The sequence below is a fragment of the Callithrix jacchus genome, chromosome 3 (genome assembly GCF_049354715.1).
Source record: "Callithrix jacchus isolate 240 chromosome 3, calJac240_pri, whole genome shotgun sequence".
NCBI lineage: Eukaryota > Metazoa > Chordata > Mammalia > Primates > Cebidae > Callithrix > Callithrix jacchus.
In genome coordinates this window covers 154,098,998-154,126,363 of record NC_133504.1, presented here as the reverse complement: position 1 = coordinate 154,126,363, position 27,366 = coordinate 154,098,998, and the positions used below count along the sequence as shown (strand labels likewise).

The 27,366-nt window shown below is 43.2% G+C and overlaps 1 protein-coding gene across 7 annotated transcripts in view; it reads left to right on the top strand.

Moving 5' to 3' along the window:
• UBE2K (ubiquitin conjugating enzyme E2 K) overlaps positions 1 to 27,366 on the top strand; it is a 120,922-nt gene that overhangs the window by 40,663 nt on the left and 52,893 nt on the right. For 4 of the 7 annotated variants that reach the window (XM_035293865.3, XM_017970616.4, XM_008993465.5 and 1 more), the window contains exon 1: positions 4,881 to 5,132. The exons of the other annotated variants lie outside the window; for them this stretch is intronic. In XM_035293865.3, coding sequence (XP_035149756.1) covers positions 5,070 to 5,132 — 63 coding nt within the window. In that variant the 5' untranslated portion in view covers positions 4,881 to 5,069. Of the gene's footprint in view, positions 1 to 4,880; positions 5,133 to 27,366 lie in introns of those variants that run through there. 7 annotated transcript variants of the gene reach the window in all.

Genomic DNA, 27,366 nt, shown 5'->3' with positions numbered 1-27,366 from the left:
GAGCCACTGTGCCCGGCCCCAATACATTCTTAATTTCATGAGCGAAGTATGTATCTTATTTCTCTGTGCATTCCTGGCATCTAACAAAGTGATTTAAACTTCCATAAACGTTGATAATTTTTTTTTTTTTTTGAGACGGAGTTTTGCTCTTGTTACCCAGGCTGGAGTGCAATGGCGCGATCTCGGCTCACCACAACTTCCGCCTCCTGGGTTCAGGCAATTCTCCTGCCTCAGCCTCCTGAGTGGCTGGGATTACAGGCACGCGCCACCATGCCCAGCTAATTTTTTGTATTTTTAGTAGAGACAGGGTTTCACCATGTTTACCAGGGTGGTCTCAATTTCTTGACCTCGTGATCCACCCGCCTCGGCCTCCCAAAGTGCTGGGATTACAGGCTTGAGCCACCGTGCCCGGCCTAAACGTTGATAATTACAGCTGCTTTCTTCAATATAAAGCTTCGGGAAGAAAAGATTACAATAACTTTCTGTGTTAAAAACTTGGGATGGGGCTGGGCGAGGTGGTTCACGCCTGTAATCCCAGCACTTTGGGAGGCTGAGGCATGTGGATCATGAGGTAAGGAGATCGAGACCATTCTGGCTAACACGGTGAAACCCCATCTCTACTAAAAATACAAAAAATTAGCCAGGTGTGGTGACATGAGCCTGTAATCCCAGCTACTTCAGAGGCTGAGGCAGGAGAATTGCTTGAACCCAGGAGGCGGAGGTTGCAGTGAGTGACAGAACGAGACTCTGTCTCAAAAAATAAAATAGGGCCGGGTGCGGTGGCTCAAGCCTATAATCCCAGCACTTTGGGAGGCCGAGGAGGGTGGATCACGAGGTCAAGAGATCGAGACCATCCTGATCAACATGGTGAAACCCCGTCTCTACTAAAAATACAAAGAAATTAGCTGGGCATGGTGGCGTGTGACTGTAATCCCGGCTACTCTGGTGGCTGAGGCAGGAGAATTGCCTGAACCCAGGAGGCGGAGGTTGCAGTGAGCCGAGATTGCGCCATTGCACTCCAGCCTGGGTAACAAGAGCGAAACTCCGTCTCAAAAATAAAATAAATAAATAAAATAAAATAAATTAAAAAGCAAGCAAACCAACCACAGTTTAAGCACGGTAGATTGAATGCCTGTAACTGTCTCAGTGATCCCTCAGATGTCTGTATACTATAGTTTGAGGTTAATTCTCTCCATCCCTGCTAAAATGTAAATTCTTCAATTGCAGATATTTTAACCTCTTGTTCATTGATATGCCTCCAGGGCCTAGCACATAGTAGGCATTCAATAAATATTTATTTAATTATTTAGTTAATGAAGTTAATCAGAATTAGATCATAATAGTGAAGAGCTTATGTTCTGCATTACTAGAAACACATTTTTTAAAATTTATTTTTAGGTGGGTGAAATATACAACAGGAGATATGATGAAAATTCTCCTACTTTGCTTCCCCCAAATTACTTAAGTTTCTTTCTTTTCTTCTTCTTCTTTTTTTTTTTTGATGAAGCTTTGCTCCTGTTGCTCAGGCTGGAGTGCAATGGCATGATCTCAGCTCACCGCAACCTCCGCTTCCTGGGTCCAAGCGATTCTCCTGCCGCAGACTCCTGAGGAGCTAGGATTACAGGCATGCACCACCACTCCCAGCTAATTTTTTTGTTTTTTTGAGACAAAGTCTGGCTCTTGTCACCTACGCTGGAGTGCAATGGTGCGATCTTGGCTCACTGCAACCTCCGCCTCCCAGGTTCAAGCAATTCTCTTGCCTCAGCCTCCTGAGTAGCTGGGATTACAGGTGCCTGCCACCACGACTGGCTAATTTTTGTATTTTTAATAGAGACAGGGTTTCACCATGCTGGCCAGGTTGGTCTTGAACTCCTGACTTCAGATGATATGCCTGCTTTGGCCTCCCTAAGTGCTGGGATTACAGGTGTGAGCCACCACGCCTGGCGCTGATTTTGTATTTTTAGTAGAGATGTGGTTTCTCCATATTGGTCAGGCTGGTCTTGAACTCCTGACTTCAGGTGATCCGCCCCGCCTTGACCACTCAAAGTGTTGGGATTACAGGCATGAACGACCGTGCCTGGTTGTTAAATTCCATACTGAGAGGTAACCACTGTTATCAGTTTCTTCTACATTTTTCCAGTGATATTTTATGGTTCACAAGCATCATATATACAAGCATATTCCTTTCTCTCCTCACAAATATATGCTGTGTCATACCCTTTAATAAATAAACTTTTTCTTTTGGAATTATTTTATTTTATTTATCATTTTAGAGGCAGGGTCTCACTCTGACACCAGGTTAGAATGCAGTGATACAATCATAGCTCACACAGCCTGAAACTCCTGTGCTCAAGCCAGCCTCACTTCAGCCTCCCAAGCAGCTAGGACTACAGGAATGTGCCACCACCCCTGGCTAGTTTTTTAATATTTCTTTGTAGAGCTATTTGTTTTTCTTTCTTTTTCTTTTCTTTTTTTTTTTTTTTTGAGACAGAGTCTCACTCTATCACCCAGGCTGGAGTGCAGTGGCATGATCTCGGCTCATTGCAACCTCTGCCTCCTGGGTTCAAATGATTCTCCTCCCTCAGCCTCCCCAGTAGCTGGGATTCCAGGCATGCACCATCATGTCCAGTTAATTATTTGGATTTTTAGTAGACACGGGATTTCACCATGCTGGCTAGGCTGGTCTCAAACTCCTGACTTCATCATCCACCTACCTTGGCCTCCCAAAGTGCTGGGATTACAGGCGTGAGCCACAGCCCTGGCCTGGAAACTTCTACCTGGTCCCCCTTTGAGTATTCCAAGTTTCTTTACATTCCAAGATTAGGATTGAATAGTGATAATGTAAAGTGCTCAAAAAGTTTTTGCACTCTTCAAAATAGTTTTTTTTTTAAGTCTACTGGCACAAATACATATAGCATTGGGTGATTTACATTAAGCCAATAATTACTTGTACCATGACCTATGTATATGGTTGAGTCCTCTTAGGACCACTAGGGGGCTCTGTTAGAAGGGTTTATATAATTTATGTCAGTCCACTTAGGGGGAATGTTTTGAGATATTTTATAGAGTTCTGAACTCTTAAAACTTGGAAGAGATAATCCAATCCAGTTTTCTCATTTCGCAGATGAGGAAATCAAAGCTGGCAAGAGAGCTGGCATGGGAGTAAACTGGAATTTAAAATTCTCCTCTTGGTACCTGGGGCAGGAGTTTAAGAAATTCTCTTTTGCCTTATGCCGCCACTGATTCACCTCCATTGGCTATTTCCGTATTTGGTGCCACAATTATAATTACTTTTGCTAAGACCATGTGTTTGTGATATTTTTAAAATAAGATATTTTATTGGTTGGCTAGGTGAAGGCAGTACATGAAGTATAAACTTCTAAAATAACATCTTTATTACTCATTCTAAAATGTTCTATTCAAAGTGTTTCTCAGTACCATATCATTATTACTATGAGCCTTAGAAACCACTCTAAAAAAAAAAAATTATTATTATCTTTAGAGATGGAACTTCACCATGGGGCCCAGGCTGGTGTCCAACTCCTGGGCTCAAGCGATCTGCCACCATCGGCCGCCCAAAGTGCTGGGATTACAGCACTGAGCCACCGTGCCCGACCAGAAACCACTTTCAAACTGACTTTCCACTTAAAGTATTTTGCACTTTTTGTTCTGTTTTGTTTGAGACAGATCTGTCGCCCAGGCTGGAGTGCAGTGGCCCGATATCGCTCACTGCAACCTCTGTCCCCGGGGTTCAAGCGATTCTCCTGCCTCAGCCTCCAGAGTAGCTGGGATTGCAGGCGCCCGCCACCATGTCTGGCTGATTTTTGTATTTTTAGTAGAGACGGGGTTTTACCATGTTGGCCAGTCTTGGTCTCGAACTCCTGACCTCAAGCGATCCGCCGTGGCAGCCAAAACATTTTACTCTTACGTGTACTCATTTATTCATTCAATATTTATTGAGTGCCTACTAGCACCAGGCACCTTTGTAGGCCTAGGTTTACAGAAGTAAAGCTCCCCTCCCCCACCCCCAGTGCCCTGAAAAGCACTATAATTGTTTCTATTTCTCCAATTTTCACTTTTATATGAATTTTCACATGCTTTAGTTCAGACATGGGCACAAGAATGAGTGAGAGAGAGAGTGTGTCTTGGGGCCATCCTACACTCTAGGGATGGGCACAGGAGTGAGTGTGTATAGGAGTGGGAGTATGTGCTCGCGCGCGCGAGTGTGTGTGTGTGTGTGTGTGTGTATCAAGCTCTGTATTATCTAAATAGGTCAAAGATCAACATCTGGCTTCTAGATCCATCATCAGGCCTCTCCACGTAATACCTGTCTCAAACCGGATCTGATTCAACAATAACCAGCCTTAATTCAATAATCTGTGCTACCTGAGATGGTGGGAATAATCTTGGTACTATAAATGTTGCAGAACAAAAACGACTGCAGCGGATTTTCTGGGGCTACACCAACTGAAAATGGGCCGGATCGAGTTCCGGGAGAGCGTTTTCCTGCACTAGACGTTTTCCCGCACCCGGCGTTCAGCCACCGGGTTCCGGGTCTAGCTGAGTCAGGAAGGCGCTCCAGCCGATTGCGGCCTCGGGAACCGTTCGGTTGCACCCGAACCTTCGGTCAGAGTCCAGGGGTTGGCAGCCCGGACCACAGCACCCGGGTTTAAACAGAAGTGGAGGCGCCGGGGAGGACCGGCGGTCCCGGCCAGTTTGGAAGGCGCACCCTCCCGGCTCCAGACGCCGGCAGGGCGGAGTCAAGCGGCCGCAGCCCCAGTCGAGACGCGCGCTCGTGGCTCGGGCGAATGGGGGCTACAACGGGAGCGGCTGCGCCGCCCGGCCGGGTCAGCATCATGCGCATGCGCGGACCCGGCGCCATTTTGGTGGCCGGGCGCGGAGGTGATTCCACACTGAGGAGAGCGCGGTGGCCGGGGTGGTAGTGGCAGTGTTCGTGTGCTCGGGTCTGAATCGCTGAGGGAGGAGGCGGTGGAGGAAGAGGTGGCGGCGGTGGCGGTGGTCGTAGCGGTGGCGGAGGAGGCGGGTACGAATCAGCTGCGGGCGGAGACATGGCCAACATCGCGGTGCAGCGAATCAAGCGGGAGTTCAAGGAGGTGCTGAAGAGCGAGGAGGTCAGAAATGAACTCCCGGACATCCCCCACCTCTGCCCGGGCGGGAGGGTCCTCCCAGCGTGACCCCGATATCCCCGGTAGTCCCTGGGTGGCCCTCCTTGCGGCCGCCCTTCTGCCTGTGGGGAAGCAGTAGTGCTCCCCTCCTCCTTCCGCCGCCTTCCCCTCCCCTCCCACAGCGCTAGGATGGACGGTCTCGGCGGGCGGGGGGTCTGGGGTGGAACACAGTTTGGGGAACTGATGGACAGGGGGGAACTCCTCGGCGGGATGGAAGCTCACGAGAGAACCCGAGGCGGTGGCCACAGCTGGAAGTGTGGCTCTGGGGTGGGGAGGGAGCAGGCCGAGCCCGAGAAAACCCGGGAAGTGGGTTGGGGGAAGGGGAAAGGTGGTAACTGTATCCGGAGGAGCCGGTGCTGCTCTAAGGCCCACACTTTTGAGGATATTCTGGGTTATTGCCTGTCAGGCCGTCACCGTCCTTTTCTTAGGGAAGGAGCGGTGAGTCCTTAGGTATCGATTAAAAAGGAAGGACATTCAGAGTTAGTCCTTCTTAGTTGGGTGTTAGGAGTCAAGGGGAGAATAATAGAATACTGTCTTATTCGGTGGCAGGGATAAGGGAATTTTCACCTCTGTTAGCAAGTTAATTCCAAATGAGATCGTTATGTCTTTTCCACTTTACCCCCAAATTCCTAGGCCTCGTCTTTATCGACATCTCAGTCTTTGAGTGGGCAAAGGCAAGGTGTTTGGTGTATTAAAGACATTTAAATATTTTTAGTTAGAAAAAAAATGGAATGTAAGAGTAGCTTATTTCAAAATATTGTTTACAAGTTACAGATCAGAGAGACTGTCCTAATACAGTACCTCTGTGACTAGTGTTGTGCCACGAAACTTCATTATGATGTCCCTCATAGTTAACTTGATTCTTACTTTTGAAAAGTAGACCTATTAAAAACGTGTGCTTTTACCAGATTAATACACTGTTTTATCTCTTTATTGAGTAGATTTATCACGATATAGCAGATTTTCAAAAAAATTGCCTCCCGTTGCTCTTAAATCCTGCAGAATTTAGATATATTAGTACGTTTAAGTAAGATATTCACAATGCTCTAGTAATTTGACTCAGAATTACATAAGTATTAGTACAGTTTTTCATACCAAAAATCAACAAGAATACCAGATTGCCTTCCCCACAAGGATTAAACAAAAAGTAATACAGAAAATGGTTATTTTCAAGATTCACGTACCATTATTGAATATATCGTTGCTTTTGTGTTTTTTCTTTTACGGTTAGTACTTCGATAATGTCGATAGTGATTAGTGAAATTCAGCATTCTAAGTATGTGATGAGTAGACATGAAGAAAAAATTGTTTAAAATTCAAAAATGACAAATAGGCTTCTTGAAAGTAGTAGTATGTAAGTCATGATCAGTTTTACAGAGCATGTGTATGAACTCTGACCTCTGTTCATATGCCAAAACTCTGAATGGAAGGATGACTTTGTATTTTGTGGTACAGTGCAGAAACAGAGTCATAAGTGTTTGTATTGATAACAGTGAAACAGCAATTTTAACTTAATATGAAAATGTATTCCAGGATATTTGACATATATACTTCTAATGGAAGATAGCAGCTAATATTGTTGCCAACAACCTAAAACATTTCTTGTTTAATAAGGTTGTAGAAGCTTGAAACTTAATAGACTTTTAATGCTTTATTTTCTATTACTGAAAAGTGGTAAGTTACTACTCTAGTAATTTATATGGTCTCTGCTTTTTATGAGCTGACTTCACCGTGGTATTCTTAGTACTTAACTTGAAGATTACCAGAAATACTTGTATTGCTCTCTAGTAATGCATATTGTTAAAATAACACTGCTCATTATACATAAGGGATGATGGTTTACTTCAAATAAGTATCATAAGCGTTTCAGAAGAAGAAAATAGGGACGACAAACTTTTTTTTTTTTTGAGAACAGTACCTATAGAAATATGGAAAGAAACTTCTTCTAGGAAAATAAGTTGCAAAGAACATTTAGGAAAAGTTCACATCACTTAATCTTGGAATAAATATAACCAATAAATAGCTTATTTTCACCATTATTTTTTGACATTTTAGTGTCCCAGATCTATAAGTAGATTGTTATTTTCAACTCATTGAAGGACTTGTAGTACAGTCCATGTGTTTCCTTTTTAAGGGTGTAAATCCAGTCTTTTGAATGGCTGATCAAATAACTATTTCATCATGTCACTTTTTTGGTAAATCTGCACTTTACCAAAGTTTATTTCATATGCTTGTGTGCTTGTGTTTAGTAAGAACACTGGTTGATTTAAGGACTTTTTGGGGTGGCCTTTTAAGTGTCTTTGTAGAGATAGCTGACGCTTGTTGGATTGTGGTGGCCATTCTTAGAGTGTGTTAATTAAAATACAGCCAACAAGATAAATGTGAAAAGCAAGATACAGAATAGTGTGGGAGAGGCCACCATTTGTTTCAAATGGAGGGGAATATGTGTATTTGCCTGTGCAGGTAAAAGGTTTCATGAGAAATTGGAAAAATTGACTGCTTTCTGTGTAGGGGAATTGGGTCTCTGGGGCATGGGGAGTAGATATTTTTTGAATTATGTGTCATATGAACGTGATTTACTCAAAAAAGGCACCATTTGGCCTCTTTCCCTTAAGACAGTGTTTGGAAATTTGTCAGATGTTTCTTTTTAATTTATTAATATTTATTTTCTTTGTTTTAGATGTTTATTTTTAAATATGAGTATGAATTTTAAGTCGTTTTAAATAATATTCCAAAGTTGTTAGGCATGGAATATTGATATAAAGTACATTTTATAATTATTTTATGAGTTGGATTACATAAGTAAATTGTTGATTATGAGGATATAAAACCCTCTGAAGAGGCACATCTAAAAAAAAGGATAATTATTCATAGGTTGTATTTTTTACTATTAATGCTGCTATTAGTAACTAGCTGCCATTTGTAGAATGGCTGGTTGTTCTTAGTATCATTTGTTTATACATTATTGCTAATTCTCAAGAACAGTTCTTTAGATTTCCTATTTCCTAGGTGAGAATATAGAGATTCAGGCAAGCTAAATTATTTGTCTGCAAACATGGAACTTGGGATTTGGATCTAGGTCTGCTTGTGTTCATATTATACCATGCTGTCATGACTTTCCAAGGATAGGCATGCTTTTATTTATTTAAAAAAAATCGAGCTTGGTTTGTATTACTGGTTAAAGGATTTAAACACAGTTCAATCTCATTGAAATAGTGTTCCCTATAATTTAAGATTTAGTTGAATTTCTGAGGCCGGGCGCAGTGGCTCATGCCTGTAATCTAAGCACTTTGGAGGCCAAGGTGGGCAGATCAACTGAGGTTGGGAGTTTAAGATCAGCCTGACCAACATGGTGAAACCTCATCTTTAAAATATATATATATGAGAAAAAAACCCAAGATTTAATTGAATTTCTTTCTTTCTTTTTTTTTTTTCTTTCTTTTTTTTGAGAAGGAATCTCACTCTCTCGCTCAGGCTGGAGTGCAATGGCGGGATCTCAGCTGACTGCAACCTCTGCCTCTCAGGTTCCAGTGATTTTTCTGCCTCAGCCTCCCCAGGAGCTGGGATTACAGGTGCCCACCACCATGCCCAGCTAATTTTTGCATTTTGGGTAGAGATGGGGTTACACCATGTTGGGCAGGCTGGTCTCAAATTCTAACCTTAAGTGATCTGCCCGCCTCAGCCTCCCAAAGTGCTAGGATTATAGGCATGAGCTACCACATCCAGCCAGATTTACTTGAATTTCAACATGTAAAATATTTTAAAATTTGAAACTAATGAAATAAAACACCCTTAAATCAGTGCATTTACTCTTGCTTGGTCTTATGCTGTAGGGCACTTGTTGGTTTTTCAGGTTGTAATTGCACTTTGGTATTATTTTCTAGTATTCTCATAGAGCATGTTTAAATCTGTTGCATAAACAAATTGGTTTCATGAAAATTACTGTAGAACATTAAGTTTTCTGTCATCATTTAAATAGATTTATATAATATTTTCCTTTAAAAAAATTGTTTTTTTGAGACAGGGTTGCTCTGTCACCAGGTTCTAGGCTGAAGTGCAGTGGCATGATCTTGGCTCACTATAACTTCCGCCTCCTGGGTTCAAGCAGTTCTCCTGCTTCAGCCTCCTGAGTAGCTGGGACTACAGGCACACGCCACTATGCCCAGCTAATTTTTGTATTTTTAGTAGAGACGAGGTTTTACCATGTTGGCCAGGATGGTCTCGATTTCTTGACCTCATGATCTGCTCACCTTGGCATCCCAAAGTGCTGGGATTACAGGCGTGAGCCACCGCGCCTGGCCTTCCTTTAAAATTGTAATATATTTGATGTCGCTTGATCTAGATTATTCTATACCAGAAGTAGTTGCAAATCTCTAAAAGTAAGTCTTTGATTTCTGTAGACCATGGGTTTCTTAAACTTGGCAGTATTGACATTTTGGGCAGATAGTTCTTTGTTGAGTGACTCTCCTGTGCATTGTGAGGTTTTTTTTTTTTGAGACGGAGTTTCGCTCTTGTTACCCAGGCTGGAGTGCAATGGCATGATCTCGGCTCACCGCAACCTCTGCCTCCTGGGTTCAGGCAATTCTCCTGCCTCAGCCTCCTGAGTAGCTGGGATTACAGGCACACACCACCATGCCCAGCTAATTTTTTGTATTTTTAGAAGAGATGGGGTTTCACCATGTTGACCAGGATGGTCTCGATCTCTTGACCTCGTGATCCACCTGCCTCGGCCTCCCAAAGTGCTGGGATTACAGGCTTGAGCCACCGCGCCCAGCCTGCATTGTGAGATGTTTAACAACATCCCTGACCTCTACTAGTATATGCCGTTAGCACCATATATTCCCTATCCCACCTCCCCAGTATCTCTTCTTGGTGGATGCATCAACTAAAAATATCTTCAGACTGCTATGTGCTGAGAACCAAGTAGACAAAACTCTTTTTTTTGAGACAGTCTCTTGCTCAGTCACCCAGGCTAGAGTGCAGTGGCATGATGTCAGCCCACTGCATCCTCCACCTCCTGAGCTCAAGCCATTCTCCTACCTCAGCCTCCGAGTAGCTGGGATTACAGGCGCCCACCACCGTTCCTGGGTAATTTTTGTGTCTTTAGTAGAGATGGGGTTTCATCATGTTGGCCAGGCTGGTCTGACAAAACTCTTTAAAAAGAGTATTTATGGGCCAGGTGTGGTGGCTTATGCCTGTGTTCCAGCATTTTAGGAGGCTGAGGCTAGATTGAAGCCAGGAGTTCAAGACCAGCCTGGGCAACATAGGGAGACTTTGTTACTACTAAAATTTAAAAAAAATCAACCAGGCATGGTAGTGTGTGCCTGTAGTTCCAGCTACTCGGGAGGTCAAGGCTGCAGTGAATTGTGATTATGTGACCACACTCCAGCCTGGGCGACAGCAAGATCCTGTCTCAAAAATGAAAAAAGAAGATGATTCCTGGTGGAGGTTGCAGTGAGCTGAGATTGTGCCACTGCACTCCAGCCCAGTGACAGAGTGAAACTTCATCTCAAAAGAAAAAAAAAAGAACACTTTGAGACTTAACTGTATCAGATGTGTAAGATAATTTAAAGAATAAATGGGCATGAACAGTAAAGGCACAAAAAATACATACTGGCTTTGAATGTTTTAAGACTTTGTTTCCCCTTTTTAATGTTTTTCTTTTCAAATATCTCCCTTTTGATTTAAATAAAAAGGTAGAATTATCTACCAAAAATGAATGTAACCAGAATTTGAACAGTTGTTTAAGACTAGAGGCAGGTATGGTGGCTCACATCTGTAATCCCAGCACTTTGGGAGGCTGAGGCAGGAGAGAATCATTTGAGTCTGGGAGGTTGAGGCTGCAGTGAGCGGTGACTCTGCCACTGCACTCCAACCTGGGTGACAGAGCAACACACTCTCTCCAAATAAACAGTAGAAAAATGGCTTTTAAAGTTTTTATTTATTTTTATTTTATTTTTCAAAAGTTATGTAAGTTACAGTTTTATGTAATATTTAATGTTTCTTATGGGTTCTGGAATAGGTTGAGCAAGGAAAACCTATAGATTGGGTTAAAAAAAAATCAAAGTTGGGCTGGGCATGGTGGCTCACGCCTGTAATCCCAGCACTTTGGGAGGCTGAGGTGGGTGGATCACGAGGTCAAGAGATCGAGACCATCCTGGTCAACATGGTGAAACCCCGTCTCTACTAAAAATACAAAAAATTAGCTGGGCATGGTGGCGCGTGCCTGTAGTCCCAGCTACTCAGGAGGCTGAGAGAGGAGAATTGCCTGAACCCAGGAGGCGGAGGTTGCAGTGATCAGAGATTGTGCCATTGCACTCCAGCCTGGGTAACGAGCGAAACTCCGTCTCAAAAAAAAAAAAAAAAACAAAGTCTCTGCAGGTAATACTGTTTGGCGTGAATTCCTTGTATATACTATTACAAAGACTTTGAGCTCTGTCCATTGGGCATAGGTTTAGAAACATCTGGGCTCCCCTATCTTCTTTCCTTTTTATTTATTTTTGAGACAGAGTCTCACTGTTACCAAAGCTAGAATGCTGTGGCATGATCACAGCTCACTGCAGCCTTGAATTCCCCAGGCTTAGGTGATTCTCCCAAATAGCAGTGACTAAAGGTGTCTGCCATCATGCCCAACTAATTTTTGTATTTTTTGTGCAGCGGGGTCTCACTATGTTGCCCAGGCTGGTATGAACTCTTGGGTGCAAGTGATTCTCCCACCTTGGCCTCCTAAAGTGCGGGGATTACAGATGTGTGAGCCACCATGCTTGGCCTGTCACCACTTCATTTTTTTTTTCTTTTGAGACCGAGTATTGTTCTTGTCCCCCAGACTGGAATGCAGTGGTGCGATCTCGGCTCACTGCAGCCTCCACCTCCTGGGTTCAAGTGATTATCTTGCCTCAGCCTCCTGAGTAGCTGGGCACCCAACACCACGCCCGTCTAATTTTTTGTATATTTTTTTTAAGTAGAGACAGGGTTTCACCATGTTGGTTAGGCTAGTCTTGAACTCCTGACCTCAGGTAATCCACCTCCTTCGGCCTCCCAAAGTGCTGGGATTACAGGAGTGAGCCACTGCACTTGGCCTTCTATCACCCCTTCTTAAAGACTATACATTCTTTTTTTTTTTTGAGACAGAGTCTCACTCTGTCACCCAGACTGGAGTGCAGTGGCATGATCTCAGCTCACCACAGCTTCTGCCTCCCAGGTTCAAGCAACTCTCATGCCTCAGCCTCCTGGGTAGCTGGGATTCCAGGCTACCCCACCATGCCCAGCTAATTTTTTGTACTGTTAGTAGAGACAGGGTTTTACCATGTTGGCCAGGCTGGTCTCAAACTCCTGACCTCAAGTGATTCACCCACCTTGGCCTCCCAAAGTGCTGGGATTACAGATGTGAGCCACCATGCCCAGCTAAGACTATATACTCTTGTTTTTTCCCAGTGAATACATTATTGACAGTTACTGGAAATATTGACTACAGCCCCAAAAAGGCTTAACTGGTTGGAAAGATAGGGCAGACAGAGGATAGATAAAAATAGTAGGTGCAAAGAGTAAATGCTATGGAATTCTGAGGGTATTTGTATGAGGGAGATTCTTTTTTGTTGTTTTGTTTTGTTTTTGAAACTGAGTCTCTGCTTTGTTGCCCAGCCTGGAGGGCAGTGGCTTGATATTGGCTCACTGCAACCTCTGCCTCCCAGGTTCAAGTAATTCTCCTGGCTGAGCCTCTAAAATGGCCTGGATGCCAAGATGACAGGCACGTGCCACCATGCCTGGCTAATTTTTGTTATTTTTGTAGAGACAGGGTTTCACCATGTTGGCCAGGCTGGTCTCAAACTCCTGACCTCAGATGATCTGCCTGCTTTGGCTTCCCAAAGTGCTGGGTTTATAGGCATGAGCCACCATGCCTGGACTTTTTAATTTTTTTGAGATGGATGGAATCTTGCTCTATTGACCAGACTGGATTGCAGTGGTGTGATCTCAGCTCACTGTAGCCTCTGCCTCCCAGGTCGGGTGGTTCTCCTGTCTCAGCCTCCCTAGTAGCTGGGATTACAGGTACACCCCACCATACCTAGCTAATTTTTTGTATTGTTAGTAGAGACAGGATTTTACCACGTTGACCAGGATGGTCTTGAACTCCTGACTTCAAGTAATCCGCCCGCCTTGGCCTCCTGAAGTGCTGGGATTACAACTGTAAACCACCGTGCCCGGCCAAGACTATATACTCTTATTTCCCAGTGAATATATTAGTGACGGTTATTGAACATGCTGACTACAGCCCCAAAAGGCTTAATTGGTTGGAGAGATAGGGCGGGCAAAGGATGGATAAAAATGATAGAGGTGAAGAGTAAATGCCATGGGATTCTGAGGGTATTTGTATGAGGGAAGTTCTTTTTTGTTTTTGTTTTGTTTTGTTTTTTTGAGATGGAGTCTTGCTCTGTTGCCCAGGCTGGAGTGCAGTGGGACGATCTTGGCTCACTGCAGCCTCCACCTCCTGGGTTCAAGTGATTCTCCTGCCTCAGCCTCCTCTAAGTAGCTGGGATTACAGGTGTGTGCCACCACGCCCAGCTAATTTTTGTATTTTTAGCAGAAATAGCGTTTCACCATGTTGGTCAGGTTGGTCTCGAACTCCTGACCTTGTGATCCACCTGCCTCAACCTCCCAAAGTGCTGGGATTACAGGCGTGAGCCACTGCGCCTGGCTGTTTTGTTTTTAGTCAGAGTCTCTGTCGCGCAGCCTGGAGTGCAGTGGCTCACTCTAGGCTCACTACAACCTCTGCCTCCCAGGTTCAAGCGATTCTCATGCCTTAGGCTCCTGAATGGCCAGAATTACAGGCATGTGCCACCATACCTGGCTAATTTTTGTGTTTTTAGTAGAGACAGGATTTCACCATGTTGGCCAGCTGGTCTCAAACTCCTGACCTCAGGTGATCTGCCTGTCTTGGCCTCTCAAAGTGCTGGGCCTACAGGTGTGAGCCACCCGCCTGAACTTTACTTATTTATTTATTTATTTTGAGATGAAATCTTGTTCTCTCTCCCAGGCTGGAATGCAGTGGCGTGATCTCGGCTCACTGCAGTCTCCTTCTCCCAGGTCAAGCAGTTCTGCTGCCTCAGCGTCCTAAGTAGCTGGGATTATAGGCATGTGCCACCACACCCAGTTAATTTTCCTATTTTTGGTAGAGATGGGGTTTCTAGCCAGGCTGGTCTCGAACTCCTGACTTCAGGTGATCTGCCCACCTTGGCCTCCCAGAGTGTTGGAATTACAGGCGTGAGTGAGCCGTTGTGACTGTCCTGTGTGACTGTATGAGTTAGGTTCTTGAGCTGGGTAGTTTTTTTGTGGTTTTTGTTTTTCGTTTTTGAGACGGGGTCTTACTCTGCCACCCAGGGGCACAGTCGTAGCTCACTGCAGCCTTGAACTCCTGGGATCTAGCAAGCCTTCCACCTCAGCCTCTGGAGTAGCTGGGACTACAGGTGTGTGCCACCACACCCAGCTAACTTTTATTTTTTGTAGAGATGGGGGGGGGGGTCTCACTATGTTGCCCGGGCTAGTCTTGAACTCCTGGCCTCATGCAATCCTCCTGCCTCAGCCTCCTAAAGTGCTAGGATTACAGGTGTTAGCCACCTCACCCAGCCTTCTTGAGCTGAGTTCTAGAGGAAAGTTAAGACACTTCAAATTTCAGGAGATAGTTCCAGAGGAATTTGGTAATATTGCGATATTTTTTTTTTTTTTTTTTGAGACAGAGTCTCACTGTGTTGCCCAAACTGGAGGGCAGTGGCACAATCTTGGTTCACTGCAGCCTTCACCTCCCGGGTTGAAGTGATTCTTCTGCCTCACCCTCCTGAGTAGCTGGGATTACAGGCACGTGCCACCATGCCTGTGTTTTTGTGTTTTTAGTAGAGATGGGGTTTCACAGTGTTGGTCGGGCTGATCTGATCTGGAATTCCTGACCTCGTGATATGCATTCCTTGGCCTCCCAAAGTGCTGGGATTACAAGCATGAGCCACCATGCCTGGCCTATAGAGTTTTTTTCTTTTTTTTTTTTTTTTTTTTTTTTTTTTTTTTTTTTTTTTTTTGAGATGGAGTTTTGCTCTTGTTGCCCAGGCTGGAGTACAATGGTGAGATCTTGGCTCACCGAAACCTCTATCTCCAATTCTCCTGCTTCAGCCTCCTGAGTAGCTGGGATTACAGGCGCAGGTCACCACGCCCGCTGCCTAATTTTGTATTTTTAGTAGAGGTGGAGTTTCTCCATGTTAGTCAGGCTGGTCTTGAACTCCTGACCTCAGGTAATTCGCCCACCTCAGCCTCCCAAAGTGCTGAGATTACAGGTGTGGGCCACCGTGCCTGGCAGAGATTCTTAAGTAAATGAGCTTTTCTGTAGGCACGTGAATTAGAACTGTAGAACAAAGAGATTATTGATAAAATTATTCAAGAAACACATTTACATATTTAGAACAGAAAGGTTGCACATCTCATATACTCAAACCTAGTTGTAGAGTTCGATCATGTTTTTTACTTTCTTCATGGTTACTTTTTTGGGGGAAAATACCCTTTTTCATATCAAAGTAAAACATTTACATAATAAAGTGTGACTGGCACCCAAATCAAGAAACAGACCCTTCCCAGCACCATAGGAATCCCCCTTCCTTTTTAGTTACTTTTCTGACTTCTAATAACACAGATTAGTTTTGAGTATGTTTGAGTAAAAGAATAGATGTAAGAGTATATATTATGTGGATATTTTAAGTTTGAAGGTTTTTCAAAAGGTAATTTTCTAAACCTTTGTTAAGAAAAATATAACATCTGCTGGGCGTGGTGGCGTGTGCCTGTAGTCCCAGCTATTTGGGAAGCTGAGGCTGGAGGATCTCTTGAATCCAGGAGTTCTGGGCTGTAGTGCACTATGCCAATCAGGTGTCCGCACTAAGTTCAGCATCAATATGGTGACCTCCCTGGAGCAGGGGACCACCAGGTTGCCTAAAGAGGGGTGAACCGGCCTAGGTCAGAAACGGAGCAGGTCAAAACTCCAGTGCTGATCAGTAGTGGGATTGTGCCTGTGAATAGCCACTGCACTCCAACCTGGGCAACATAGAGAGACCCCGTCTCTTAAATATATGTGTGTGTGTGTGTGTGTGTGTGTGTGTGTATATACATATATAAATAAAACATCTTAGAAAAAGTGCTAAAACATATTGAATTTCAGAGCTGAAAGAGACCTTGGCCAAACTCCTCATCTATAAAACCAAGAAACTGAGGCCCAAGGAGGTTGATTAAGTTGCTCAGAGAAACAGAGCTGGTTAATGGTGAACCAGGGTTTTTGCATACCAATTTAGCCATAATAAGTAGTTGGTTTGTGGGAATATCCGTTTCGTAAATTATAATATAAAAGCTGACTATTAATACAACTTTACAGAAGGGGTAACAATGCAATATTATTTCAGTGTATATCTTTTTTTTCCTCTTAGTATGAGAACTTAAACTTTCCAGGAGGTAGAGAGATTTAACTCTTGAAGCATATTTTACTGAAGTTAGCTTAGTAATTAAGAGCGTGGGCTTTAGAATTAGCTTTGCTTTGAGTCCTGGCTTTTCTTCTTAAAACCTGAAGTACTAGCTCTGTATCTCTAATTTTTTTTAATCTGTAAAAATTTGGGAAGATTAGGAGAATCTTCACAGGGCTTAGAACAATGCTTGGGACATAATGAAGCATTCAGTAACCTGATAGCTGTTAGATGTCAGAATTAGCTATGTTTTCATATTCTGTTCTGCTTATTGTTCTTGGATTATAAAGGTATTGTTCAATGGTTTAGTGATTGCTGGATGTAAATATGCCTCAAGAAAAGCTCAAGATGAGGGCTATGGTACTTCTGATAGTGTTTCTTTGTCGTCTGTTTGCCAATTATCCATGGGGCTGGTGGCCAAGTCCACCCTTATCTGCAGTTTCATTTTCTGCAGTTTCAATTACTCTCTGTCAACAATCGTCCAAAGATAAGTGAGTATAGTACAATAAGGTATTTTTAGAGATCACATTCATATAACTTTTATTATACTGTATTGTTACAATTATTGTTAATCCCTTACTGTGTTTAATTTATAAATTAAACTTTAACATAGGTACGTAAATATGGGAAAAAACATAGGGTTTGGTACTATCTGTGGTTTCAAGCATCCTCTAGGGATCTTGGAATGTATCCTTTTTGGATGAGAGGGGATATATTAATACAAAGGAATATATGTGGGCTCTATTTGCCAGATGTTATTTAATCTTTCTTTAGGAGACAGTTATAAATTAGAGAAAAGTTTGTGTTAAAATGTTACCTTCCTGAATGAAAAAGTTCATTTGGGAAACTCTCAAATAATATAGAGATAATGGGATTATTTTGGATTTCCTGACATGGCTCTGGTTTGCTGAAACTAGACCAAAGAATCCAGATTCTAGTCCTATAGTATGTAATCTTGGATCCCTTTGCAAACCCCTTCTTCAGTGGGCTTTGGAAGCCATAAAATAGCTAGTCTTATTCATCTGTCATCCACGTTATTCTCTTACATAAATCTGAAAGTTGGGAGAACTATATTTCATTGAAAGTGCTTTTTAAATTTTTTTAAGGCTGGTCAAGTGAAGCAGTGGAAATGGAGAGGGAAAAATTCTGTAATTGGTTATAATCAATTAATTGTAAACACCACTGCAAAACCCTTTTTTCCTTTCTTCTCCCTTTAGTTATTTGCTTTTACTGCAAATTTAGAGTGACTGTTGAATGTCTATTTATTTATTTATTTATTTACAGACAGACGGACAGACAGACACACACAAGGTCTTGCTCTGTTGCCCAGGCTGGAGTGCAGTGGCAACAGAACAAGACCTTACATCTCACTGTAACGTTGAACTCCTGGGCTCAAGTGATCTCCTGCCTTAGCCTTCCTGGTGGCCACCACACCTGGCTAAATTTTCTTTTTTAAATTTTTTGTGGAGTTGGAGGTTTCACTGTGTTGCCCAAGCTGGTGTCAGACTCCTAGACTCAAGCAGTCCTCCTGCCTCAGCCTCCCAGAGTCCTGGGATTACAGGCATGAGCTGCTGCACCCTCCCTATCCGACATTTTTTAATATATGGCGGCTTTATGAGATTGATATTATTCTTGTTTCACAGATCCAAAAGTTGCAGCTGTGAAGAAATTAAGTAACTTTAACAGTATCAATAAATTTGTGGTGGAACAGAGGTTCGAAATCAGGTCTCTGCATCTCAAATATTGGTGGTTATGGTGGAAAGAGTTACACTCATATCTGCTGCTTGCTCCCTACATTTTTGAAGATTTTTTTAAAACTTTGAAATACTTTATACTTAGAAGTTTTAAAAGTAATACATGAACATCTTGTGGTCCATATTTAACAAATTATAGTCTTCTCATACTGTATTTGGGCTAAACTGCTTCCACCCAAATAAAGTAAAACATGGAGGTAAAGCTCACTAGATAACTTTTTTCTTATTCCATTTTTTTTTTTCTTTCTAGGAGTATCTGCTATGTGAAGTTAGTGTATATCTTTCCCCTTCATATTTTGTTTTTACTGTTAAACATAGTATCTCTTGAATTTAAAAATAAAATACTTTTTGCTTTTTTAAAAGTTTTTTTAAAAACAGTTTTCATAGGCGATTGTAATGTACATCTCTTTTGGAAACTTTTTCTCTTAGCTTTTTTCGAGACGGAATTTTGCTCTTGTTGCCTAGGCTGGAGTGCAGTTGCGCAATCTCAGCTCACTGCAACCTCCGCCTCCTGGGTTCGAGCAATTCTCCTGCCTCAGCCTCCCGAGTAGCTGGGACTACAGGCGCGTGCCACCGTGCCCAGCTAATTTTTGTATTTTTAGAAGAGACGGGGTTTCACCTTGTTGACCAGGATGGTCTCGATCTCTTGACCTTGTGATCTACCCGCCTCGGCCTCCCAAAGTGCTGGGATTATAGGCGTGAGCCACCTTGCCCGGCCTTCTCTTAGCATTTTTTAGAGATGTATCTGTGATACTGTATTTTGTGCTAGTTCTTTAATATAAACTATATTGTATTCCATGTTAGTTTTTAAAATTTATTTTTCTATTGATAGCATTTAATTCCAACTTTTAGATAAAAGGATGTACTGAACATTTTTATAATTTTGGGGGGACATATAAGAGTTTTTCTAGAAAGTAGAATTGGAAGATCTGAGCATATTTTCAGCTTCTGCCTGGCTGGATATTGCTTCATTGTTCTCCAGATGATTGTATCAATTTACATTCCTACTATCAGTTTATAAGAGTTCTAGGCTGGGCATGAACACTCATGCTTGTAGTCCCAGCACTTTGGGAGGTCGAGGCAGGCGGATCATGAGGTCAGGAGTTTGAGAACTGCCTGGCCAACATGGTGAAACCCCATCTCTACTAAAACTACAAAAGTTAGCTAGGCCAGTGCAGGTGACTCACGCCTGTAATCCCAGCACTTTGGAGGCTGAGGCAGATGGATCACCTGAGGTGAAAATTTGAAACCAGCCTGACCAACATAGTGAAACCCCATCTCTACTAAAAATACAAAACTCCAGCTGTGTGTGGTGGTGGGTGTCTATACTCCCAGCTGCTCAGAAGGCTGAGGCAGGAGAATCACTTGAACTCAGAAAGCAGAGATTGCAGTAAGCCAGGATCACGCCACTGCACTCCAACCTGGGTGACAGAGTGAGACTCCGTCTCAAAAGAAAGGGGGTTCTAGTAACTATCTCTCTTTTTTTCTTCTTTTGTTTCCTGAGATAGTCTTACAAAAGATAGACTACTTAGTCTTACAAAAAAAAAGACTACTTTTTTTTTTTCTTGAGCCAGAGTTTTGCTTTGTTGCCCAGGCTAGTCTTTTCCTACTTTGATATTAATAAAGACATTCTCAGACCCAGGTCACTGGTCGGCCTGCCCTCCTGCTCTGGAGGCACTGTGCTGGAGGACCCATTTAAAAAAAAAGAAAAGATATTCTTCTATATTTGGTTCTTAAAAGTTAATTCATTTTCTTAACTTCTGTACTTTAGTTTCTCTCTTTACCATATGCTATTAAAACTGCTTCTCAGGCAGTACCTTCCCAGTTAGCGAATACAGAGTAAGTTCTTGTGATCATCTGTTTTGTACATGTTCCTTCAACATTTCCATTTCTATCTTAGAACTTTCCTCCTTTGGTTGCTCTTGTACTGCTCCTTTCTGATTTTTCTTCAACCTCTGTTACTATCCTTTATAAAATATTGTCACTGATTTACCATTCATCCTCCACTTGTCTCTGTAATGTTTGTTTTTCTCTTTTTTATTCCTTTTGTTAATCCCGTAGGTCAGGTTTTTATATCTCAGATGGACTATTTATATATTTGAAACAGAGTATTATTCTGTCACCCAGGCTGGAGTGCAGTGGTGTGATCACAGCTCACCACAGCCTCAACCTGTTGAGCTTAAGCGATCCTCACCGCAGCCTCCCAAGTAGCTGGCATTATAGGCATGTACTACCATGCCTTGCTGATTTTTTTTTTTTTTTTTTTTACTTTTTGTAAAAGTTGCCATGTTGCCCAGGCTGGTCTCGAACTCCTAGGCTCAAGTGATCCATGCTCCTTAGCCACCCAGAGTGCTGGGATTACAGGTGCGAACCACTTCGCCCAGCCCAGATGGACTGTGTGTTAAATGTTTCCTGGTTGCTCTCAGTGGTTTAAGCCCGTAATCCCAGCATTTTGGGCGGCCGAGGCAGGAGGGTTGCTTGAGCCCAGGAGTTAGAGACCAGTCTGGGCAACATAGTGAGATCTTGTTTCTACGGAAAACTCACAAAATTAGGCAGGGTGCATTGGCTCATTCCTGTACTCTTAGCATTTTGGAAGGCCGAGGTGGGTGGGTTGCCTGATCTCAGGAGTTTGAGATCAGCGTCAGCAACACGGTGAAACTTCGTCTCTACTAAAATACAAAAAATTAGCTGGGTGTGGAGGTGTGTACCTACAATCCAGCTACTTGAGCTGAGGCAGGAGAATCACTTGAACCCGGGAGGTGGAGGTTACAGTGAGCTGAGATCATGCTACTGCACTCCAGCCTAGGCAACAGAGCAAAACTCAGTCTCCAAAAAAAAAAAAAATTAGCCTGGGGTGGTGGTGCGGTAGTCCTGACTACTCTGGATGGTGAGGTGGGAGGATCCCTTAAGCTTGGGAGATTGAGGTTGCAGTGAACCTTGGCTTTGCCACTGCACTTCAGAGTAAGACCCTGTCTTTAAATAAAATAGAATAAAAGTTTGCTTATTTACACTTATCTTTCTGCCTTCAGGCTCTCCCAGCCTCTCTATTCAACCCTAATGGTGCCATACCACTGGATTTAATTTTAAAAATATGATCCTTTTTTTTTTTTTTTTGAGATAAAGTTTCGCTCTTGTTACCCAGGCTGGAGTGCAATGGCACGATCTTGGCTCACTGCAACCTCTGCCTCCTGGGTTCAAGCAGTTCTCCTGCCTCAGCCTCCCGAGTAGCTGGGACTACAGGCGCGCGCCACCATGCCTAGCTAATTTTTGTATTTTTAGTAGAGACGGGGTTTCGTCTTGTTGACCAGGATGGTCTCGATCTCTTGACCTCGTGATCCACCCACCTTGGCCTCCCAAAGTGCTGGGATTACAGGCGTGAGCCACCGCACCCGGCAAAAATATGATCTTATGTCATTCTCTGTGACGTTCTCTACTGCCTGTTGAATAAAGTCAAAACCTTTATGCTATTGTTCTGACCTGCCTTTGCTGACCTGTTTCAAGTCACAGACACACACTTGCATTCCTACAGATACCTCAGACTTTCACTCTCTGTCAAACCTTCAGCAATACAAAATTGCTTGCTTTGTCATTTCATTTGTCTGGAATAAGCCCTTACCTTTTTTTTTTTGCCTTCCAAAACCTACTTACCCTAAAATACCACCCCAATAAGCCTTTCTTAAAGCCAAAATTTCCTTCTGTTTTTCGTTGTCAGACTTCATGAGAGCAGTTACCTTATTACTGATATTTGTACATAGGTCCTTCTACTCCTGATTAACCTCCTTGAGGACTCATATTCATTGTTTTCTCTTTAGCATTTTGTAGGGTACCTAGAATGTAGAAGGCTTAGTAATTTAAGTACATCAAAAAGGTCTTTGATAGGTATCTAATTTTGAGGAGCTGCTGCTGAAAGTACTCTTAGCATAGGTTTAGGGCAGGCCTCTGTTACTTTTACCAAATGTGTGATTATGGATTTTTCTAGTGATTAGAAATGTAGGCCTATGTACTGTTTTCTCTCAATTAACTATGGGTGCTTTTCTTTTAGGCTTCTTTGTTTCAAATGAACCATCTTATTTGGTCTTGTCATACTCAATGATGGGTTGATTGATGCTATTTCTTTTCAGTGAGCTGATAATAAAACACTTTCTGCTTTTTCTTTTTTTTTTTGAGATAAATTTACTCTGTTGCCCAGACTGGAGTGCAGTGGTACGATCTTGGCTCCCTGTAACGTCTGCCTCCTGGGTTCAGGCAGTTCTCCTGCCTCAGCCTCCCGAGTAGCTGGGACTACAAGGCATGTGCCACCACATGCAGCTAATATTTTTATTTTTAGTAGAGACATGTTGGCCAGGCTGGTCTGGAACTCCTGACCTCAGGTGATCCTGAGCCTGGACTTCCTGCTTTTTCTTAAATCACTGTAGTGACTTAGATTTCATAGACTATAGCACAGTTTTTGCATCTTGTCTATTAGACATTCAGTTATTTTCAATTTTTTGATGGTACACGTGCAAGAATTTGGGGTGTGTATATCTGAAAGTGATACATACTGAGTGGTCATTGAGTCTTGGATGAAATTTTAGGTGTCTATTTTGTTAAGTGCTTTCTTTCTGTCTGTCCATAGGAACTGTGAATGTGAGTCATTGAGAGCAGAGTACTTTCTTGTTTTTTGTTTGTTTGTTTTTGAGATAGAGTCTCGCTCTGTCACCGGGCTGGAGTTCAGTGGCACGATCTCAGCTCACTGCAACCTCTGCCTCCCAGATTCAAACAATTCTCCTGCCTCAGCCTCCCGAGTAGCTGGGATTATAGGTGTGTGCCACCACACCTGGCTAATTTTTTGTGTTTTTAGTAGAGATGGTGTGTCACCATGTTGGTCAGGCTGGTCTCGAACTCCTGACCTCATGATCCGTCCACCTCAGCCTCCCAGCATGACTGGGATTACAGGTGTGAGCCACCACGCCTGGCCACAGAGTTCTTTCTTAGTGATCTTCTATTCCACATTGCTTAGCACATTGCCTGCTAAGCAGGAGGTACTTGTTTTCCTGAATGAGTTTAAGGATATTCCTAAACTCTGTGGAGCTCATCCCCAACCACTGTGAATGTTTCATCCTGCTTCTGGGACTAGAAAGAGTTGAATGTGTCAGTAACGGAGCCTCCAGGTAAAGATGGATTTCAGTTCCATGGAAGTGTTGTTAATGTAGTCAGGTCTTGAATTAGGATGAGGGAATGTCCGAGCCCAAAACTGGGAAACAACATAGTGGGAAGGGAATCTTTTTTCCTTTATTTTGTAGTTTTCCCCTTTGAAGATACCACGGGGCATCTGTTTAGTATATATGATATCATCTGTGGTTCAGTTCTTTAGTGTAACTATATTTTTTTCATTTATTCAGAACATATTTACTGAATGCCATCTATGCTAATAAAATGAACACGATCCTTGCTATTATGGAGTAAATTATGGCTCAGTAGGGCAGTGAGAAACTGAATAGCTAATAAGTATGTTTGTTGACTTTAAGTGAGGGGACCTATGGAAATTGGGTGTTCTAGCCTCAGGGAAAGAGTTCCTTGGGAACCACTGACTGATATGTAGAGGATAAATTAGAGTTAAATTAGTCATACGATAGGATGACCAACTCTATATAGGTATAGGTAGCTGATAATCATTGTACAATGAATAATGGAAGACCATTTTATTGTTTTTTCCTATGTATGTATTGTTTGTATTTATTAGAGACTAGGTCTCACTTTGTTGCCCAGCCTGGAGTGCAGTGATATGATCATAGCTCACTGTAACCCAGGGCTCAAGTGATTGTCCTGCCTCAGACTTCCAAGTAGCCACCACTGTGCCCAGTTATTTATTTATTTATTTTGGAGATGGAGTTTTGCTCTTGTTGCCCAGGCGGAAGTGCAATGGCACAATCTTGGCTCACCACAACCTCTGCCTCCCGGCTTCAAGTGATTACCTGCCTCAGCCTCCGGGTAGCTGGGATTACAGGTGCCTGCCGCACCACCATGCCCAGCTAATTTTGTATTTTTAGAAGAGATGGGGTTTCTTCATGTTGGTCATGTTGGTCTCGAACTCCCAACCTCAGGTGATCCGCCCACCTCCACCTCTCAAAGTGCTGGGATTACAGGCATGAGCCACCACACCCGGCCAATTATTTTTAAATTATTTGTAGAGACTGGATTTTGCCATGTTGCTCAGGCTGGTCTTGAACTCCTGGCCTCAAATGATTCTCCTGCCTTGGCTTCCCAAAGTGCCAAGATTATAGGCATGAGCCCCCGCCTGGCCAACTTCTGTTTTTGTTTTTGTTTTCCTGACGGATTGTCTTACAACTGTTTTTTTTTTTTTTTTTTTTGAGACGGAGTTTTTGCTCTTGTTACCCAGGCTGGAGTGCAATGGCATGATCTCGGCTCACCGCAACCTCCACCTCCTGGGTTCAAGCAGTTCTCCTCAAATTCAAGCAGCCTCCCAAGTAGCTGGGACTACAGGTGCGTGCCATCATGCCCAGCTAATTTTTGCATTTTTAGTAGAGACGGGGTTTCACCTTGTTGACCAGGATGGTCTTGATCTCTTGACCTCGTGATCCACCCGCCTCGGCCTCCCAAAGAGTTGGGATTATAGGCATGAGCCACCGTGCCCGGCTGCACAACTGTTTTTATTTATTATTATACATTTATTTTTGAGATGGAGTTTTGCTCTCGTCACCCAGGGTGGAGTGCAGTGGCGCGATCTCAGCTCACTTCAACTTCTGCCTCCTGTGTTCAAGCAATTCTCCTGCCTCAGCCTCCCAATTAGCTTAGAATATAGGTTCCTGCCACCACACTCAGCTAATTTTTTTATTTTTTGTTCAGACATGGTTTAATCATGTTGGCCAAGCTAGTCTTGAACTCCTGACCTCAGGTGATCCTCTCACCTCGGCTTCCCAAAGTGCTGGGATTACAGGCATGAGTCACCACGCCCAGCCCTGTTTTTATTTTTTTAACCAAACTACATCATAACCTCTTCTTGGTTTAAGGGAAGCTAGAAAATCTTTAGATAAGTACAGTGCTCCTCAATTAAAATGAGAGTTTCTCTTTTTTTGGTTGTTTTTGTTTTGTTTGAGACAGAGTCTTATTCTGTTGCCAGGCTGGAGTGTAGTGGCGGGATCTTGGCTCACTGCAACCTCCAACTCTCTGGTTCAAGCAAATCTCCTGCTTCAGTCTCCCAAGTAGCTGGGATTACAGGCACGTGCCACCACACCCAGCTAAATTGTGTATTTTTAGTAGAGATGAGGTTTCACCATGTTGGCCAGGCTGGTCTCAAACTCCTGACCTCAGGTGATCCACCCACCTCGGCCTCCCAAAGTGCTGGGATTACAAGAGTGAGCCACTGTGCCTGGCCAAGAGTTTCTTTCGTAGGGAAGAAGGAAAAAAGAAAATTGATACACAATAGCCATGTAGAGGATAAAGGGGCAAGAATGAACTCAAGATAATTTAGGAAACCTTTTTAGGTACCCTAGGCAAGAGATTATTGTAGTGTGGGGCTAGAGTTGAATAGGGAACTGAAGAGAAGTTAGAAGTATTTGGAAGACCTTCTGTCACCCACGCTGGAGTACAGTGGCTCAGTCATAGCTTAAGTGCAGGCTCAAACTCTTGGTCTTCAGTGATCTTCCTGCCTCAGCCTCCTGAGTAGCTGGGATGGGACTCCAGGCACATGCTACCACACCCAGCTACCACTTTTTACTAAGAAAGTTTTCTTTTTTTTTTTTGAGACAGAGTTTCGCTCTTGTTACCCAGGCAATGGCATGATCTCGGCTCAACGCAACCTCCGCCTCCTGGGTTCAGGCAATTCTCCTGCCTCAGCCTCCTGAGTAGCTGGGATTACAGGCACGCGCCATCATGCCCAGCTAATTTTTTGTATTTTTAGTAGAGATGGGGTTTCACCATGTTGACCAGGATCTCGATCTCTTGACCTCGTGATCCACCCGCCTCGGCCTCCCAAAGTGCTGGGATTATTTTCAAGTGAAAAAGTCGGGAGAACAGTATACTTTGTATCCTCACTAGCTAAGATCATGTTGCTCTCATGAATATAATTTACTACCAAAATCTTGAGCATGCATTTCTTAAAAATAATATTCTTTTGGTTGGGCATGGTGGCTTACTCTTGCAATCCTAGGTCTTTAGGAGGCTGAGGCAGGAGGATAAGTTGAGCCCAGGAGTTTGAGACCAGTCTGGACAACATGGTGAAAGCCCATCTCTACAAAAAATGGAAAAAAATCAGTCAGTGTGATGGCATGTGCCTGTGGTCCCAGCCTTCCAGGATCAAGTGATTCTCCTGCCTTAGCCTGCAGAGTAGCTGGGGTTACCGGCTGGCACCACCATGTCCCCAGCTAATCTTTGTATTTTTAGTAGAGATGGGGTTTCACCATGTTGGCCAGGCTGATCTTGAACTCCTGACCTTACATGATTTGCCCACCTTGGCCTCCCAAAGTGCTGGGATTGCAGACATGAGCCACAGTGCCTAGCCTTTCCTATCTTCCTAAAATATCTTCAGACCAGATCACTCCTGAACCAGAGACCTGAATTTTCATTTGTCTACTTGGTTCTTTGGATTTTCACAGCTACCTTGTATCCAGCATGTCTCAAACGGATTTTTCACCTCCTCCTCAAATCCTGACTCCTCAATTATTTGTTTCCTTATCTTAGTTTTACTGTCATCTACCCATCAAAAAATCCCCTCCTTTAAGATCATACACTTTTAGTTAGCAGTAACTAAGTCCTTCAGGTTTTACTTCCTGTCTGTCTTAATTCATCTACTTCTTTACATTGCACTGGACCTTATTGGCATCTCTCACAGGATTCTTAAGTATTCTTTCTAATCCTACTCCAGGCATTTCCCCGTAATACAGCTAGGTGATCTCTAAAAAACCCAGATCTGATTGTTATTAACACTTCAGATTTTTATTATTC